Below are 19309 nucleotides of genomic sequence, written 5' to 3' on the forward strand. Positions count from 1 at the left end.
CCTCTCTAAGCGCCTCTCTGATCCTTTTTGAAGATGACTTGATAGTTGAAACGAGTAAGAGATCTTAGCTTCCACTTAGATTTGCCTGTTTGGGAATATAGTCTATATTCAAAAGAAGCAAATGTATTTATAAAATGACTTGCAGACTGAGACAGATTTCCTGACAATTCCCTGAGGAACTGACACTTATGGACAAAGGTGCAGCTCACAGGTTTTCATTCAAATGCAGGCAGCGAGGAAGAGGACAGTCAGTCAAGGAATAACACCCGTTGTATTTCTCCCTCTTCTCACCTTGCTCAGCTACAGCTAAAGAAACTAACTGAAAATTCACATCTTTTATCATTTTTAGTATAGCTTGAAGTAGTTCCACACTTTAATGTCAACTGGGCCATCGCCATGACGACTGATTAACCTCCGTCCATTGAGGAAGGCTGAGATTACAATTAAAATGAACTTTCACCCTCACTTTTTATCTACTTGAGATTATATGATCTCACCTTTAAAATATGCAGTTTTGCAGCAGCTAATGACATGACAGCTCACGGTTGCCAGACGTCATAGTAACGCTTTCCAGTCAGTCAAAGAAAGCCAGTCAGAGTGAGCAAAGGAGAGATTTGTCACTGTGAATCGAGCTCAAACAAGCTGATACATCTCTGCCCTATAAATAAGGACTTGAATTTTACTGTTGTATGAAAAGCATGTTTATTTACATTTTTAATTTGTGACATTTTTTAACAGCTGACAGTGGAGACAACCAAACATTGCAGTGTTTACGTTATCAAACACTGTGACAAAATGGCAGTAAGTCAAACAAATGCTCAGAATTTGGTCGCCTGAGAGCCAAAAGATGCATCAGATGGGAATCTACGCCCCGCTGGAGTGCTTTCCCTCCTCGGCCGCGCTTTTCCATATTTATCTCTGGGAAAAGGCGGACGTGATGACACCCAGCAGGCTCTGGCATTCAGTGAGATGATTAAAATGTTCATTAACACTGAGCCGTCCAGGTGATGAAATCTGTCACACACCCCTGCTGCGTCCACATGGAAACGCCTGTGAGATATGACGCCGCAGATGCATAAATCCGCGAGCGCGCACATACACACACACGGGACAATCGGGCGGTGACCACCTGGCCCCACCTGTGACAAACAATATGTGATGCCACCTCTCTTGTGCCAGGTAAATAAACAGTGTGTGCTGAATTAATTGTCATATATACACACACACACACACACACACACACACACACACACACAAACACACAAACACACAAATAGACCACCCTCTGCTGAATAAATGAAAGTCCCTCACACCTTTGAGCTGGTAAACATTCCCAATCTGTTGGATTAAGACCTGAGAGGCTAAACAATGTGAGCTGCTGCCCGGCTTCTCTTGTTGTGATCTGAGGCTGCGGCTAAATGTGTGGGCACAATTAAACTCAATTCACATAGAGAATGACTCATCATTTGCTCTTTTACAGTCGGCCTGCTGGGACGTAAATAACTTTATAACATAAACCACTTACACACCAATTACAACAGTTTCATACCCACCTACAGCCGCTAATGCACAGTTTAATTTAGGCCTCACACACACGCACACACACACACACACGTCACCTACACTCACTCAAAAGGACATGGGACTCGTCCGCAGAAAGACAATTAACACTAATACAGTATACGAACGTGCACACATATGCACATTTGCCCTGACAAAACACATACCTACACACATTTGCTTCATAATGACCCCCCTCTCGCCACGGTGACCTGCTTTTCTCACATTATCCTCCAAACACACTCAGCTACTCATTAGTTAACAAGTAAGGGAAATCCACCTCCATAATAACACATATACACACACACACATATACACACCACGTAGTTGGTTTAACAAAAAACAGGTCAGCTCCAGAAAATAATAAAACTACACACATCGCAAGTTTTTTATTAACATGCTAACACACCTTCACACTTTAATGCATAAACAAGGCACGCTTGTTCACATAAACAAAAACACAAGATACACACGCACGCACGCACACATGCACGCACGCACACACGCACGCACACACACACACGCACACACACAGCAGGATGCCTGGCCTCCCCGAGGCCCAACAAGGGCGAAACATGGCGCGCAGAGGGACAATAAATGCAGATCTATGTGTGTAATGAATAAGTTACGCACTCCTATTAGGGCAGGCAGCGATGACAAATGCCTCTCATTCACTCATTAGGCCACTGGCTGTCGGAGGACGCAGGAGAGACCGAGGCACAGCAAGGGAAGCTTATTGGGTTTTAAACAGCCATGTAATCCATTTCCTTATTGGATATGAATAAGGTGCTGTCCGCGGCGGGTTTATTTATTAAACACATACGCAGCGACAGGCAAAAAGCTGAATGAATCGGAGTGCAGGTGTGCCACTGTTCATGTCTAATCCTGTTGGGGTGAATACAGGTGGGGGGGGGGGCAATAAACAGGAGAGGTTTACTTTGAGTGTATTTGCACATAAAGCATAAATCATAATAACTGGGGGAAAGATTGAAGAAACTACACAGGGCTTACAAAAACATATATGTTTGAGAGGCACATCTTAAGTTATTTCAAAGATCAAAGATAATCACAGATCAAATCTGTTCAATGTGCCGCAAGATTGCGATTTAATCCATAAGCATTTGAGGTAACCCTATAAAGGTCATGAAGTCAAATAAAATAAAAAATGCTTGAAACAAAGCGGATCCTCCCATTTTCATATCTTAAGGTCACTCCTTCCCATTTCTATTTTCAACAAAAAAAAGCATTAATGTAATGGAATAATGGGCTACGTAGATAAGAATGAGAGGAAATAGAAACATTACAGACCTCTTGACAAGAAAATGGAAGAGAGGGAATTCCATCTCCCCAGACTAACTTCCCTCTGACCCTTTATCGATCTCCTCGAGTGTCCTCGCCGTGCCCAGCCAGCACTTGACAGGTTAACAACTCCTGATCCCTATCCCATCACGAGTAGGCCGATCTTCTTAATACACAGCACAGCAGGCCAATTTCAGCTGACCACATGGAGCAATCAGCCATCCCCGGTTTGGTGACTATCCCCCTAGAGAATCAGTCCCCCCGGGTAAAGCAGTCAGTCAAACACCAGCCTGTCAACCAGTCAGCCATTAAATCTCCCCCTGGGAGAATGAAACGCCTTGAAACATTACCTCCTGAGAGACAAAGAGCTTCCACAGGAGACAGCACAAGTTCTCTGAGAAAACCAATGTTTTCTTATCCAGTCAGTGCCCTCGTTTCCAAACCTGACCCTCACCGATTTCAGACAAAAGCACTCTGTCTCCTTAACCCTTACTGTTTCTCACACGCTCATTGGACCGCCACCACGAGAACCCCTTCTTTTTCCCAGTGACCTACTACATCCAGAGCCTGAGAGACGAGCTGCCACGTTCCCATGAACACCCCCCCTCCCCGCCACAGGTCCGTTTTGGGTCGTGTCCCAGACAGAGAAAGATGCAAACAGAGAGTCGGAGCAAAATGACGAAACTGGGTGCAAACATACTGCATGTGGATGAAAGAATGAATTATGGGGCGTGTTATATGACAAAGACCAACACACAAACTAACTGACTAACAAGTATAATGATTCCTGTCGGCATTCAGAGGACTTACATACATGATAGGCATTTAAAAAACTCATATACTGCTCTTTCAAGGCTGTTTCATGTTCAAAAACCTTGTACAGACTTATTACATTTGCGCAAACCTTCAAGGAACTTTCGGAGCCAGGGGAGCCGTGTGAAAACTGGGTTAGTGTGTGTGTGTGTGTGTGTGTGTGTGTGTGTGTGTGTGTGTGTGTGTGATTATTCTACATGTACTGCTCCGTGTCTCTCCCTGGAGATTTCTCTTCATCTAACTCTGCCTTACAGTAAACATGACTGTCACTGTTATACTGCAGGTCCTCTGGGGTTCGGCTAATGGCTTCTCTTAATGACATACACACATACAAATGCACAAAGACACACACGTGCACACACACACCTACCTAGAGCACTTAAACATTCAACTCACCTTGACGTTACACAAATTGGAACTACCCTAATGTGGCATGTAAAGTATATGTGCGTCCTGTCGTCTGCCATAGAGGCATATGCATGTAACGCACGTTTGTACAGTATTGTAATTCACATTCATATAAAGAACACACAGTAACACAAACATACTTTTCTCTCATATGCAAGTATGAGTAGAGAGGGGAAATCCCCCAAACAAACACACACATAGACGGCATCCCGCAGGAAACAATAATTATCACTCCTCTGAAACAGTAGAAAGGAGAACCGTCTTTTGTGGGATGTCAGTGGGCCTGACAGCGCCTGAGGAGCGTTCGAGAGATCACGTCTGCAGCGATATCATTAGACAGGAGGGGTTTCAAAAAGGCGGCGCGCTGATCATGGGAAAGCATGCTGACAGCACATGAAAAAGGGGCGCTTGTGCATCAATTCATACTTGTCTTTTTTTTTTTTCCCCCCTGATTTTTGCTCTCCCTAAACTGCTCACACATTATTCCTCCTCCTTTACTCCCAGCACACACACACACACACACACACACACACACACACACACACACACACACACACACACACACACACACACACACACACACACACACACACACACACACACACACACACACCAGCAGACTAGTCAACATCAAAGTATGATGGAACGAGGCACATCATTAGCAGGAGAAGACAGAGGCGAGGGAGGATGAAATCATTTAGACGCCGCTGTGGAGAGGGAATTACTACGCCTGTCGGGATGAGGGGAGCGGGGATGGAAGGAGAGGGAAAGACAAGAGGGATGAAGGAGGGGTGAGAAAGGAGAGGGAAAGGGTACAAATGACAAGAGAATGAAAAGTCAACATGAGCGAGAAAGATAATGAGTGGCGGTAAAAGAGGAGAACCGCAAACTCAAGAGAGAAGCATCGAGGCCTGATGGCAAACCAGAACAGGTTGAGCTGGGTGATGGCTATTTCCTGATGATATACATTCCTTTTCATGTGTGTGGGCATCACCATAGCTCCCTCCAATCATCTCCCATCGTCAGTGCTCCTCCCTACCCTGCTCTCCGGTGCCAGCGGGCCAGGCAGCCTCGTTTGACAGGCTGAACGCGGTAATTGCCAAAAAGAAGAGAGATGAAATGAGAAGCCGCTGCGATGTTTTAAACATGACGCCGCTGAAGGCCGAAGTTGCACAGGTCCGTGCTTGGTTAACAGCTGGGGGTTGTCAAAACGCCTGACAACATTATTGGACTGTTTGAACTCAAAAAGAAGAAAGCATGACAGAATAACTTCTTTTCCATAAAAGATAGTATAAATGCTTTTCAGTCAGTGGCTGATTCTGCTTTTAAATGCGTCTTGAAGGAAAACACACGCGTACATTTGCATGTTAAAGGGGAAAGTCCAAATTCATACGACTTGGATCTTGTTTTAGTCGTTTTGGCCATCATTCCCATCATGAATAACAACACTGTATTCACAGAGTTAATTGCTGGGAACCGAGCAGCAAACACGAGCAGTCAGAAGATCAGTCGAGTTTTCAACCAAACTCTACGCTTGCCAAAATTTATTGGGAAGAATTTGTTTGGGCTGCTTGTATCATAATGTTTTCTATCTCTGCCAGTGTGAAATACAGAACATGTGACATGTAAGTGTGGAGGCGGTGGAGGTGGAGGTAACTGATTTCATTTTTCAAAAGACTTGCCCAACACTGATGATGTAACTTCCTCATTCTGTCGACCGTCAAAGACACATAGGCAGACATGGAAAGGCAAAATCTCTATCTCGACCGTGATGCTGGGATATAAATGAACATATAATGCGAAAGAGGATTTTATCCGTATCACCCACCCTCACCTCACTGTTTACAGACCAACATCCAACTTTGACCTGCTGTAGTTGCTGGGGCTGTCAGTGTTGCCGTGTTTTAATCTCAGACAGAAATGAATGTTGTAATAAACTGGAATCTTCCCTCCTATTTTTTCTTCCGAAATGAATAAATAATTGAGAACACGATCACTAAAATCCATGCTGGATTTATGTTGCATTATTAAAAAGGGCCAAACAGTTGCTTGTTCTTACAGCCTCTTTAAAAATATCATTCAAGTTGATATTACTAAGTTCTACATATCTCTTTACCTCTTCGTCTCACAAAAACATACAATGAAACACACAAACACATAAACCCTTTGGGGCGCCACAGATAACCGCTCTCCCTCCTATCCCCCAAAATGCAATTAGCCATTATGTGGCCCTCTATAATCTGCCATGTTCATTTTATTTGCCTTTGATACAGCAGGGGCTTATCTCGCCAGTCTTTACACAGAGCGCCGCTTACATCCCCCGGCAACAGGAAAACAAAGTCAAAGTTATCAAATCTACCCAAAAACAACAAAAGAGAGAGAGAAAGTCAGAGAGACAGAGGAGTGAGAGGCTAGCTCGGCTTCACACCGTAAAAAAGGGAGGTTAGTCATCTGAGCCCCTGAGAAATGTATCAGAACTGATCTGGGATCTGGAGGAAACTGATGACCTTATTTTTCTGTGTGCGCATCTATGAGCGTTTCTGTTTGAGAGCAAAATAGATGGACTGGGACACAGATAGGAAATCTAATTTCAGGTCATAATGATGCAGCGTGTGTGTGTGTGTGTGTGTGTGTGTGTGTGTGTGTGTGTGTGGTTTACCATCATTGCCCTGGCTCCCCTCTCTCTTCAGCATCTGCACCGCCCCCACATACTTCTTCAACTGGACCTTCAGGACCTCATTCTCCCTGCATAAACACAAGCACACACAGTTTATAACCAGAGAACACCAAAAGTAAGGAGGCTGTGAATGTCAAATACCCTTGTAGTAATTCTTAACAGACCATATCAGACATGTGCATTTAGGATAAATAATCATCTGCTGACTGTGGCTGTCACAGTGAAGATGCTCCCATGCACAACGTGACAAAGGGTAAATTTTCTGTCCAACAGCTCTGGGAGCTGCACCGAGCCAGTAACAGGAAGTTGTTTACTCTGCTTCATGACAGCGTGCAGCAGAGGGAGACGGTGTGAAACTTGTTGTGACATCTTGTCTCCTGAGGAACGATGAAAATAAAAACATTTGAAATCTAATCCAGGTGGTCAGACTGAGATATATTTACAGAGATGTGACTCGGCTCGCACTTCAACCCGCCTACGGACAGACCGCACTCAGGCCAGCAACAGGTGGCTCAGACACCGTCTTTACACCTGAAATTAACTAATAAATAATAAAATAATAATCTAATGGTTAGATTGTGATCAAATGTAGAAATGCACTAAAGATGAATCCAGGATATGATCTGAGACATATTTTCATTTTCAAACTTTACATATAGAAGCTGCGAAAACAGATGGTCAACATTTGCATGTGAATCCAAAGAGGAAGCAAACAGGTGGCAGGCAGCTTGGGTACAAGCTGAAGATGCATGTCTCCGCGAACCCATGCACAGAGGGGTATTATGGGTAACCGCAGGTCACAGGTGCCAACATGGACTTGCTGCTTTCATCAGGGCAAATGTTTGACAAAGGGGAAGCTAGATCTTATAAGCACACCAGAAAGAGCGCACCTGTGCTTTGTCATTCAAATATCAACTCAATTGTAGTTGTTAGTTCATAGAATCTCCTCAAACACAACATATCACAAAATCTGAGGAACAATGAATACAAAAAGCAGTAAGAAAATTCCTCAAACATACATATAAACATTATCTCCTGCATAATGCTTATATGAAGATCTACGGGCTGTAAGGAGCCTAATATATGTGCAGTTTCCAAGAAAATCCTGATACACGTTCTTCGATGTCTCCCCCAACATAAATATTAAAAGAGGCGGCAGTGTGTATTCTGACGTGCGATTAGCAAGCAAGCCTTCAGTATCTCAAAGATGCATTTAAGAGCACTTGTAAATGTAATGCAGCCACATCAGATAACGACAGGTGTTAATGGGGTCAGAGTTACGGCCCAGTTAGGCTACAGTACTAAATTAGCACTGCTCAGAGCAGTGGTGTGTGTGTGTGTGTGTGTTGGATGAGGACGCAGACACAAAGACACAGTGATAAAGAGACAGAGTCCGTCTCTTTACAAGCCGTAACCGGTTGAACATCATCGACTTTGGGGAGGAAATCAATCAGAGTTGGAGTGCGGCTTTATGCCCTTGGCGGTTAAATTTAACAGCCTTTGTCTTGCTCCGCCGCCGTCCCCCCACCCCTCATTCTCCACGGGTGATTTTTGGTGCCCTGCTTATCAGCCCTCATTCCCCACCAACAAAAGAGGTGCCTGCCGGGAGACCTCCTGAATCCACACGACGAGCTCTCCAAGGAGCCGTCCACGTCGTCGTTATCAGAACCACCCGCAGCCCAGACGCTGTTCCAGCCTGATTAAATTATAGCTGATACACACGGCTGGCTCTATGTGTCTGTGTGTGTGTGTGTGTGTGTGTGTGTGTGTTTGTGTCAGGGAGATGCGCAGACATTCAGAGGTGTCTCATTTTACTGAGAATGAGTCTGTTGTTACACCAGCAGACAGATTACAGCATTTGACAAAATGGGAGTGAACTGGCAGTGATGCTTTACGCTCAGGTAAAAATTGTACATTAAAAAGTTTTTACTTATTAATTCCTCGATTCCTTTAGTTCTTTTGTCTTGTGTGCTCCTTTCAGTCTCACACAGACACAGAGGTGACATCATCTTTACAAACATCAATCTTCAAGTGCATAAAACTCTACGTATCCCACTTTGTTCTTAAACTGCCTTCTGAAGTTTGTCGACCTTTAAAAGACATTATCAAAGCTGCACCAATCAATATTTTTATATTAAGAACAGATCAAATGACTGAGTTATCACCCATTAAAATGATCAACACCCAGTGTTGCCAGACTTGGTTGACACCAAGTAACCCAATTACAGCCTCAAACCCACCAAGTTGTCATAAAAATTTTAAAAACCCAATTTTTAATTTCAGATGTCAGATGGGGGTTTTAATCCATCTGACATCTTTTCAAAATACATATTTCAATATATATAAACTTACAGCCTCACAGTTAAGTTCTGTGGCTGAATATGTTTTATTAGTTCGACAAACCTAAATCCATGGTTGCAATAATGAAAAATAGTCTTCAAGTCTTTGAGATACTGTTACATTCAACGTAAAAAGTCTTAACTTAGTGTATATAGAGATGTACGCTTTGTGAAGGGATTTTATCACACATAGTGTAATAGTATATCAGTGGAATATAGCCAACTAACAACGGGGGGAAATGTTCAAAAGGTACAAAAAGTAAATTAAATTAACATTATAGTGTTGTGAAAGTACTTTTCCTTGAAACCTAGACCATTTCTAGTACCCTTTAGCACAAGAAACCAGGGCTGCCAGGGTTATTGAGCCGACAACCTTCAACAGGTGCTGAGGATTGAGTAAAAGCTGTGACATCAGTGCCGTCACCATCTAAACTGCCCCATCGGTCTGGGTTTTTAAAATGCTTGTCATTCATTATGCAGCTATATAAATTCAATAGTTCTAATGGCGCAACACACTCTATGATAGTGCCAATTCAAATTCCCTCCAAAAAGCTTGTCAGTTACTCAAGAACCCAACTGAATCATTTATTCACAGCAATGAAAATGCGCTGTGAATAAATGATTTTCCGAACAAACTATAGAAGTTTTGCGCCTGTGCTTGAAATTGAATTCCTTTTTCAGGTATCAGCGGCCTGATAATGAACACATTTTGTTGAATTATTGATCACTCTGAAACAATTGAGATGTTTTCTGCTGATGTAATGTGCTTGCTGTTTGCATCATTTAAAGACCGGAAACGCCACTTGATATGAAAAACAAAAAGAATGTTTGAACAGGATAAAATGTCACCTTGTGAAATATGCTGGATCCGCCTCAGCCACTAAAAGGGAATGATCAGTAATCAGGCATATCAGGGTACCTTGTTATTAATAGGTCAGGTTTTTAGGTACTGTCTGATTAACACAAATTTCAAATGTTTCATAATTGGATCATTGGTCATCAGATACCTTTTTACCTGAACTTTCAACCAATTTCAGTAAATTACACAATTTACACAGGAGTAGCCCTAGGCTTAACCACATGCATGGCTCCTTGCATGGAGGCATAAAGTATGCATGTTCCCAGTGTACCACCTCTGGTATGAAAAGATGTACCGATACAATAACCAGCAGACAAAATTTTCTACATCATTATATCAGATGATGGAGACGGACACACAAAACAAACTCCTGACAGAGGTGTAGATCACACCTACTGAGCCGATATAAGCGCTCTTGAGGGAAATTGGGAAGGAAATGTGAGGGATCATGGCTCTAACAACAGCCTCAACTGCACAGTGCCTTTTCAAATCCAATTTCAGAGCAGACTGATAAAACACCACCTGGAGGTGTAAAATACACCCTCTGTGTCCTGTCTACATTTGAGCGGCTTCCCTCAGGTCGTACTGAGCAGCAGTTCAGGCTGCCACATGTTAAATCAAACACAGAAATGTCTTGTTTTTCCCCATGTGCGGTCATTAAGATACATCATTTGGGGAGTATGAAGGTCTATACAAAATGTTGTGCCAATCCATCCAGCAGATATTGAGATATTTCAAATAGTTGTATGCTATTATAGTAAATACCCACTTAGACTGCAATTCCTAGATTTCTGTGTTACATTCACTTCCTCAGTGCCTCTGGCCAGTCCATCATTACAAACTCAGTTTAGTGGACAACCATTATTCAGACCCACAGGACAGAACATGAGGGATTGATTCCAAACCGAACTAAACTACGAAGGCCTCTGGGTGTGATAACACTGTTCAATTTTCTCAACCCCAAAACTGTATTAACTGTTGGTGCTTTCCAATTGAGAGCGATCCATTGAGTTGTTTGATGCTTTTCTTCTAGTGAATGCTGGAAATGTGGAGCATCTGAAACTCATCTGAAACTTTAAGTGTCTTCTCTGCCCTTAGGGACAGTAAAGTTTTAAATTAGCGTGTCGAAAGTGAAGTACTTGCTCGGCATCTCTGTTGCGAGAACTGCATCCTTCGTCCCGCTGACATGGGACCAGCCACAAGCCACTTTCTCATTAAGGGCAACAGTCTGACCTAGAAATATTGTTAGTGTAGAATGTCTGCTCCGAGGATAAGTCTATTAACTACGTTGGTTAATAAAACCGTTGAAGTCATCTCATATTCTTCCATGTGAGAGACACGTGGGAAAGACGAGTGTTTGTGCACCAGAAGAGTTTTGAGATTGTTTTGGTGCGCTAAAGAAAGGCCTCAGCCTTAGAGATAGATTTAAAGAAATTATAACTGTTTTGTATGCAAATATAAGACATGGTGAAAGAGCAGCACACAGTGTGCGTTTGAGAGATAAAGAAATTGTAAATATTTAGTATGAAAGGGGAAGTTATTGATGACTGTAAAGTTTGTACTGGAAGAGACTATTAGAAAGAGAAGAAGGATGTAGGATCTTATCCTCTCTTGAAGAACGAGCAAAAAAGTATCTCAAGAGGGAAGCTTAAACTTAAACTACACGCAGTAATTACTTAAGTTAAGTCGAAGCCCTGGGGTGATTTCCTTCTCTCACTTGTACTCCCCTCCTTTATTATCCCTGCGCTCAGTAGTCGTCTTAATGTGCAATAAAAACAGCTAAATTGGCAGTTTTTCAGGTGCGATCTGGTTTTGTTTGGAAGTAGTAAATGAGGGGTACAAAGACGCCTTCAGAGACAGACAGCTCAGTTGCTAGAAAATGCTCCTGAGTGCAATTTACTGCTCAGCCTCTCTCTGGTAGAAAAAAAAAAAAAAAAACTTCAAGGATACACTCTTGTGTCACACTTCCAAAGGCTCATTGCCAAGAGCTGTATAAACACACACACACATATACATATCCACGCTCAGGCACAATAAGGCTATAGGGTGCAGGGCTGCGTTGTTTAAACCTCAGCGTTGAAGGAAAAAGGCCCCCCGGGCAGAGTGACATAATTGACTTCCCAAAGAAAGAAAACAGCGAGCCTAAACACTCCCAACAAGTAAACTAGGCAAACTTCACAGCAGCTCTCTCTTGCACTTCTTAGATCAGCCGTACCAGACTGCCTGGAGAAAAGAAGGCCGCTCTGCCAGCTAAGAAAAAGGCATCTGCTCCCGTTTCTTTTGTGTGTGTGTTTGTGTGTGTTTGTGTGTGTGTGTGTGTGCGCGCATATATGTCCGCCTGTCCAACCACCCCCCTCTCCCAGTGACGAGGTACCACTTCCTGGCCTGAGCCCACTCGACTGGCCGCCTTCCCATCTTCCTGCTGCGAGAGGCCTGCTTTCTGCTCTGCCAACTGATGTCTAAAAAGGGGGACAAGAAATAGTTGTGGGGGAAAGAGAGAGCGTGTGTGTGTGTGTGTGTGTGTGTGTGTGTGTGTGTGTGTGTGTGTGTGCGTGCGTGCGTGCGTGCGTGCGTGCGTGTGTGTGTGTGTGTGTGTGTGTGCGTGTGTGTGTATGTGTGTCTTAGCAGCTATCCTTGAGGGAATGAGTTTGAGGGTTAGACATTCAGAGCAAGGCCATTTTGGTTTTGGACATCTATTTTTAAAGCAACAGTTTTTTAATGACTCAATGTCTGTTATCATTAGCGGCGACTAAATAAAAAGGCGCCGTGTGATGAAGATACTGAAACATGTGGGATTCATGTGGGATTTTAGTTATCATTAAATATTTAAATTTAAACCTAAAGTAAGGCTAAGCGACTCGAGGGAAATAATTAATTGCAATAATAACAGACTAATATTCAATTGCAATGAAAGATACACTGTGGATCTTTCTTGTAAACAATCGTCGGCATGAATTTGTTGTGTATCACGTCGCCTGCGTACTCACGCCTTGTGCACAAAATACAAACAAAACTGACACCCACTCATAAAAACAGTGCTCATTAGCGCTACTAGTGGTCAAAAACTCTACAGGGTACCTTTGAATTGTGATTATTTTCTATAAATTGCAATTCCACTGGTGTGCGGTTACTTGTCGTTGAGGTCCTCACACAGTTCTAAATGGACCAATTTAGTGTTCAGTAAGATGATGCATGCATTCATGAAAGTGCATTTCGGGTAGAAAATGCATGTGAGTGCCTGAAATAAAAAGTTATCAGTAAGTCACAAATCAGTGGGTGACATCACAGGTCATGTCATATTACCAATGACTGGTTGGTCAAAATGTTCGTAAATACTGTGTTAAAGCACCAATTCCCTAAATTCTGTCACAATACTGATATCGAGGTGTTGAGTCAACAACATTGTGAGGTCTGATTTGCTACCAGTGAAAAGCTCAATAACAGGAACTCCAATTAGAATAGCTGACTATAAACACTTTCAGGGTCTTGCAGATTGCCACTGTAAGAAAGAATTACATGTAAAGTTGTGGGATTTTAAGTAATAAACGCAGTCAATGAAGCTCCTCTGCAGACCACAGAAGGCGGTGTGTGCATACGAACGCACGTGAGGACTGTTACATGTGCGCTCTGATGTCGACAGTCAGGAGAAGTTGAGAGTGCGGATGTGGGTTGCAATGTGTCAATGCGTGAGTAAGGGTCTTGTTATATTTGGATGGGCGTGTGAGTGAGGGTCCTGCTGTACATCGGAGTGTTGTGTGTGAGTAACTCAGCAAGTGAGCAGCAGCTCATTTTAGCCCACTCCCCTCTGCCGGAGTCTACGTCAGCCGAAATCTATCTATGGCGGCTCGCTCATCCTCTGCCACCCCCATACACAGCCGGGCTCAAGACACACACACACACTCACACACACATGCCACTTCCTCGGGTTTGGGTGCTGCTCTACTATAAAAGTCTTATTACTGGGAGAAGCACTAAAATAAGCAGATGACTGGCGGCGTTCTTCCTCAAACAGCGGGACCATCTGGTGCTCAAGATAAACATTTAACCTGAAAATTTCTGCTCTCAGCAACGTGATTCCTGTCAAAGTTCGTGCAGATCAAACAATCGGTGTCAAACAACATTTCAATTAACTCAACAGCAGTAAAGTGCTTCAGCTACCTGTCGGTCAATAAGCGAGCCAACGTTCAACTTCTTTCGAGTGTTAAGATGTTCAGTGTCAGATTTTATGTCAGGCTTACTGACTCCCAATTCACCCTTAGTGCAAGTGAATCACAAAGGATTGTGGGATACATAGCAACCGTTGCCAGTAGCCTCTTTCACTGAATGATGCTGACAGCTTCCAGCCCTCATTCAGTGGCTAGCTGCTCCTTCAGTGGTATTTATAGCCGCTATTGATCGAGACAGATTTGGCTGAGAAGGAAAAGCAGCACTTGAGATTTAGTGGCGGACTATAGAATAGGCTTTGTGTGTCTGAGCGTGTGCATTTGGTTGAGTGGAAAAGCGCACTGTATGTCACAGTCACCTGCAGGGAGAGAGAGGCAGTCATGAAGCCCTCCTTTGTTCCTCGTAAACTCTTTTTCTCTACCCCTCTCGCCATTTTGGTTCCATTAAATTGTTCCATGCAAACATGAAAATGATCACAGCCCCATCAGCGGCTGCATTGTCCTCGCCAAACTACAAGCCCATCAGCTTTAGTAGTACCCGCACACTTAACTTGAGTCACTCGATCAATCCTCGCTGGTGGCTTGACTTACTGTAGGAGGCTACTATCTGAACACGGACTTGCTGGGGCTTTCTGTTTAGACTGCTGAAGGATGACTAATCCTCTATTTAAAGGGCTCAGGGCTCGACTGAAGACTTCTGGCACACAGGCAATCAATTGTAGATGCCGAGGTGACGCAATTCACTTTCAGAGAAACAGTAGGTGGTCACTCATTGGGATAAAAGTGTATGTATGTCCACAAAGTTGCCCTATTTTTTTCCATTCATCCTCCAATACTTTCAATCATGAGTGGACTGAACAGGATCTGAAGACAGTGACAAATATAATATAGTGCCATTTCCTGTCTGGGTAAGGTGGCAATTACTGTGATTATGTGTAAAACACTGATGCAGCCACTGTAGGTATGAGGCACCGCCGGCACAATCAGGAGCAACAAAGCAGCTTTAATCCGAGACATGAAGGCTTTTACGGCATGTGCACAACGTTTACTGATGGTGTGCTGACTGAATACTTTTCGGTTTCACACAACAAATAAATAAATAAAAGACAAGACAAAAGTTCATAAACTGACTCGTCCTCTTTGACTACAGATATTTTGACTAATTAATTAATAACGACTGTATTCATCTTCTCCATCATTAATGTGTGTACACTTGTGTAAGTCAAAATGCCTGATGTGAGAAAGGTCAATTCAAATGGGTGGGACGGAGTTGCAATTAAATGTGCATTATGTAAAAAACAGCCATTATATATCTACAGGGGGTTGATGGGTTAATGGTCAGTGACACTGACACAATCATAACAATGTCAAGTAATTCAAATTCTGCCTTTTCTAAAATGTTTTCCATCAAAATCCCTCCCACCAGCGACACAAAAAAGTAAAAGCTGTATTACTGGCCATGAGATACACCACCTCTTCAATAGATATTCGTAATGGATTTTCGATTCAAAATAGACACTTTTCTCATAGTGACATTTGAAATGTACCAGATAAGTGTCAATATTGTAATTTCTTGGGTTACAGATGGTCATGCAAAACTACATTAGGAAACTTCACACTTTAGCCTCTACAAGTGGGAACAGAAGATCATCTGTTTGGAGTTTAAAGCTCTGAAGGAGAATCTTTTGGCAACTTGTTCGGCCACCATTAGTGGGTCCATGTTTTGTGCAAGACCTGTCGAAGCTTTGCTTTTCTCTTGATTTGATATTCCAATGGTGGTAATTAACATTTCTTTATTTATTGATTGATCTGCTGATTATTACCTCGGTAAATCAATTAACCATTTGGTCTAATAAAATGTCAGAAAATAATATTAAATGTCCTTTACAATTTCCCAGAGCCCAATAAATTTGGGCTTTTTGCTTGAAAATGGCCAGTTGCCAATTCTTTTTCTATTTGTTAATGGACTAAACGTTTCAGTTCTAGTTACTTCCCAAAAATCTAATCTAATCTGAGTTAATGGTTGATATCCTATCAACAGGAGTCAGATTTTCCTTTCAGAATCTTGGCAAGCGCAGCTTTAATTCTCCATGCTGCAAGCTGAAGTGACTGCATTAATGTACGCTCTACAGACATCCCAGCTGTGTCTCACCTGGCCAGCGCCTGGACCTTGGCTGTGTGTCTCTCCTCCAGCTCTGCCAGCTTCCTCTTCAGCAGATCGGTTTCCTGCCTCAGGCCCGCTGAGTGCTCCATCTCCCCATCCAGCAGACTGCGAAGAGACCTGTCAAACACATGAAGCAGATCACAAGTGTGTCACATGTTTGTGTACAAAACACAGTTTTCTGTCCCGATTACATTCAGGTGACACGTCTTGTGCAGACCTAATCCTCTACATTTAGACATAGTAAATGTTGACGTCCTGGTAATGTTATTTTCATAATCAGCAGATCGGATAAACATTATTAAGCTTCTGTAATTGCAGAAATAAGTGACTGGATGAATCACATTCAGCTCTGATATAAAACACTTAATCAACACACATCTGTGATTGCATGGCTGTTATTTTAATGCCCCGAGTACAAATCACAGCTTATCATAAAAAATCAAAAACGTGGCTTGGCAGAGGATGCACATTTATTTTCTGACTAATCACAGAGGTGTATAAACATAACACTGTGTTTTTTTGGTCATTACAAGGGAATTTTATTGAACTGTGCGTTGCAGTTTGCTCAACAATCCTTTTTTTGCAGCTGTTAAATGAGTATAAATCACAGTCTCCGGTAGCTTATTGCTAAAAACAAAACACAACAAAACAGTTTCCTGCCCCCGAGTCAGCACAACAATAAAAAAAAACAACCCTCTCGTCTCAGGATAAAAAGAAAACAAGCTGACACAATTTATACAGAAAGGTCATTCGATATCTTCTTCCAGTCTGTGTGTGGAAGTGTGTGTGTGAGTGTTTGGGGGTTTGCGAGCAGCAGATAAGGAGAATATATCCCAACGTACGTGTTCTGTTCCTCCAGCTCGTCCTTCCTGTTCATCATGGCTACAATGGCCTGACGCAGCTCCACTGCAGGGGAGAGAGACCAGAGTGATTTCTGCACTTACACTACTTCAAATACATAAAAAACACACACACACACACACACACACACACACACACACACACTACACACACTACACACACTACACACAGCAATGTGCACAAACTAATAACCTACAGTTTTCAAATGTAGAAATAACAGAATCCCACTTTCACGCCACACTTGCTGGATTAATGCTGCACTTTAGTTCTTTCCTTAAGATGAACTGCTTTGATAAAATCAGGTTTTTACTTTATTTTTTTTCTGCTGACAGAAGTTGTACAGAATGATATCTATCTGACTCACAGAGAACAGTTTTATTGCTACAGTAAAACATTTTGGGAAGTTACTACAAAACTCGGAAGAAAGAAACTAATCCAAGATAAATGTAGAGGAGGGAAACTCTGGCTACCATTTGCATTAAACTATGTATCAAGAAGATATGAAACCAAACTCTACTTGGAAATCACAGTGTTTCAGCTACACATCACCATGTACAACACACCTACTAAATGTAAACAGCAACACATGGGAATGGTAGCTGAAAAGTGTCATTTGTAGTCGGGCTATTGCTGTAGTGATATCATTTTTACATTCACATCATATAACCGTCAGCAGGAGAAAAAAAAACATTATCTTCTCTGTCATTTTGGCTCATAAATCTCAACACCAACACCAGCCATTTTTATTGCGTTACCACTCAGAGTAGTTGCCTGGAAAAGGAGCCGAAGTCCTCTTATGAATTCACAGATACATTCAGCTGATGTTTGCCCTTAATAACATATTTTGGGCTGTCATCTACATCTCATATAACGGAGGTTCCTCTCTGACTACAGCACAATAAAACATTAAACAATATCTCTAAATTGTTAATGTGACAAAGCTGTTTAAAAATTGTGCCTCAAAGGACTGAGGATGTACATTATGGGCACCATCTATCAAGTGGATGTTGATACATGTCACTGGATAAGTGAAAGCTTTGACCTGTTGGTGGCGCTAGATGAAAAGTCAGGAGAATTCATCAGGATTCTGGGGGCCATGAATGTCTGCACAAAACTGAATTTCAAAATCCACTAATAAAAAATAAAATGTCAGTAATTTCTGACACAGTGTAACAGTGACAGTGTAAAATCCCCAGTATAATTTTCAGGCTTAAAGCATCAGTCAGTTGAAGTGTATCAGCTGCAGCCAGTCAGCTGCTGGCTGGTGTTAATCTCCATCCTGATGTAAAGATTTGGGCGGTGTGGTGGTACAGTACACTGACGCGTCTCCATAGTTACGCTTGAAGGTGCACATGAAGATTTCAAAGCCCCTAACTAGGCTGCTACCAGGATTTCCAAAAATAACAACCATGAGACATGGAGTTAGTCTATCCTGCACTTTGCATTGCACCATTTACATACACACGCACACACACACATACACACACGCACGCGGAGACCACAACTCTTTTCTCATAACTAATGTAGGGTGTCGATGTAGCCCAAGACACAAGTAGGTCTCCACGAGCCCCAAGCTAAGTGCCTGGTTGGGGGAGGAGGAGAAGGAAGAGGAGGAGGAGGTGGAGTGTGATGAAGAGCACAACAGAGAGCAGAGGAAGTCTATTATCTCCACAGCTCCATTCTCCACATCAGCAGGCCAGAAATAAATATGACCTTTAGTCCGACCACGCGTTCACAGCGGGTGCCACAGACGAGCCATTAGGGACTTCAGTAGAGCCAGACGCCCTTCTGTCGTCACAGGGGGACATGGACAAATTACAGCACAAGTGTGTGTGTGTGTGTGTGTGAATGTGTGTGTGAGTGGAAATATATACGCGTGCAACTCATATGTGTAAGAGTAACCATTGCTGGGAAAAAAGTGTGCCTGCACGAGTGTGTGCGTGCATGCGTGCATGCGTGTGTGTGTGTTTGTGTACCTCCACCAGAACCTGCACGCTCTTGCTCAATTGTTCCAATAATAGATGCATTAGCAGGGAGCTGGGCCATGTAATCGGGGTGCCTTGTGAATTATAGACTCCATACTCTCCAATCAATGGACTGCTTGGCCTCACACACTGTCAGGTCTGGCTGGAAATCACTGAGGGACCATTTTTCCTCTCTGTTTCT

The 19309-nt window shown here is 42.8% G+C and overlaps 1 protein-coding gene across 1 annotated transcript in view; it reads right to left on the bottom strand.

The window, feature by feature from the left end:
* The window catches only part of snx29 (sorting nexin 29), a 116061-nt gene that overhangs the window by 84241 nt on the left and 12511 nt on the right, over positions 1-19309 (bottom strand). Inside the window, exons 12-14 of the mRNA XM_070927497.1 lie at positions 17125-17188; positions 16271-16399; positions 6740-6825 (exon numbers count right to left, since the gene is read on the bottom strand). Of these exons, the coding sequence (XP_070783598.1) occupies positions 6740-6825; positions 16271-16399; positions 17125-17188 (279 nt within the window). The remainder of the gene's footprint in view (positions 1-6739; positions 6826-16270; positions 16400-17124; positions 17189-19309) is intronic.

Source organism: Enoplosus armatus, chromosome 20 (assembly GCF_043641665.1).
Source record: "Enoplosus armatus isolate fEnoArm2 chromosome 20, fEnoArm2.hap1, whole genome shotgun sequence".
In the NCBI taxonomy this organism is placed as follows: domain Eukaryota; kingdom Metazoa; phylum Chordata; class Actinopteri; order Centrarchiformes; family Enoplosidae; genus Enoplosus; species Enoplosus armatus.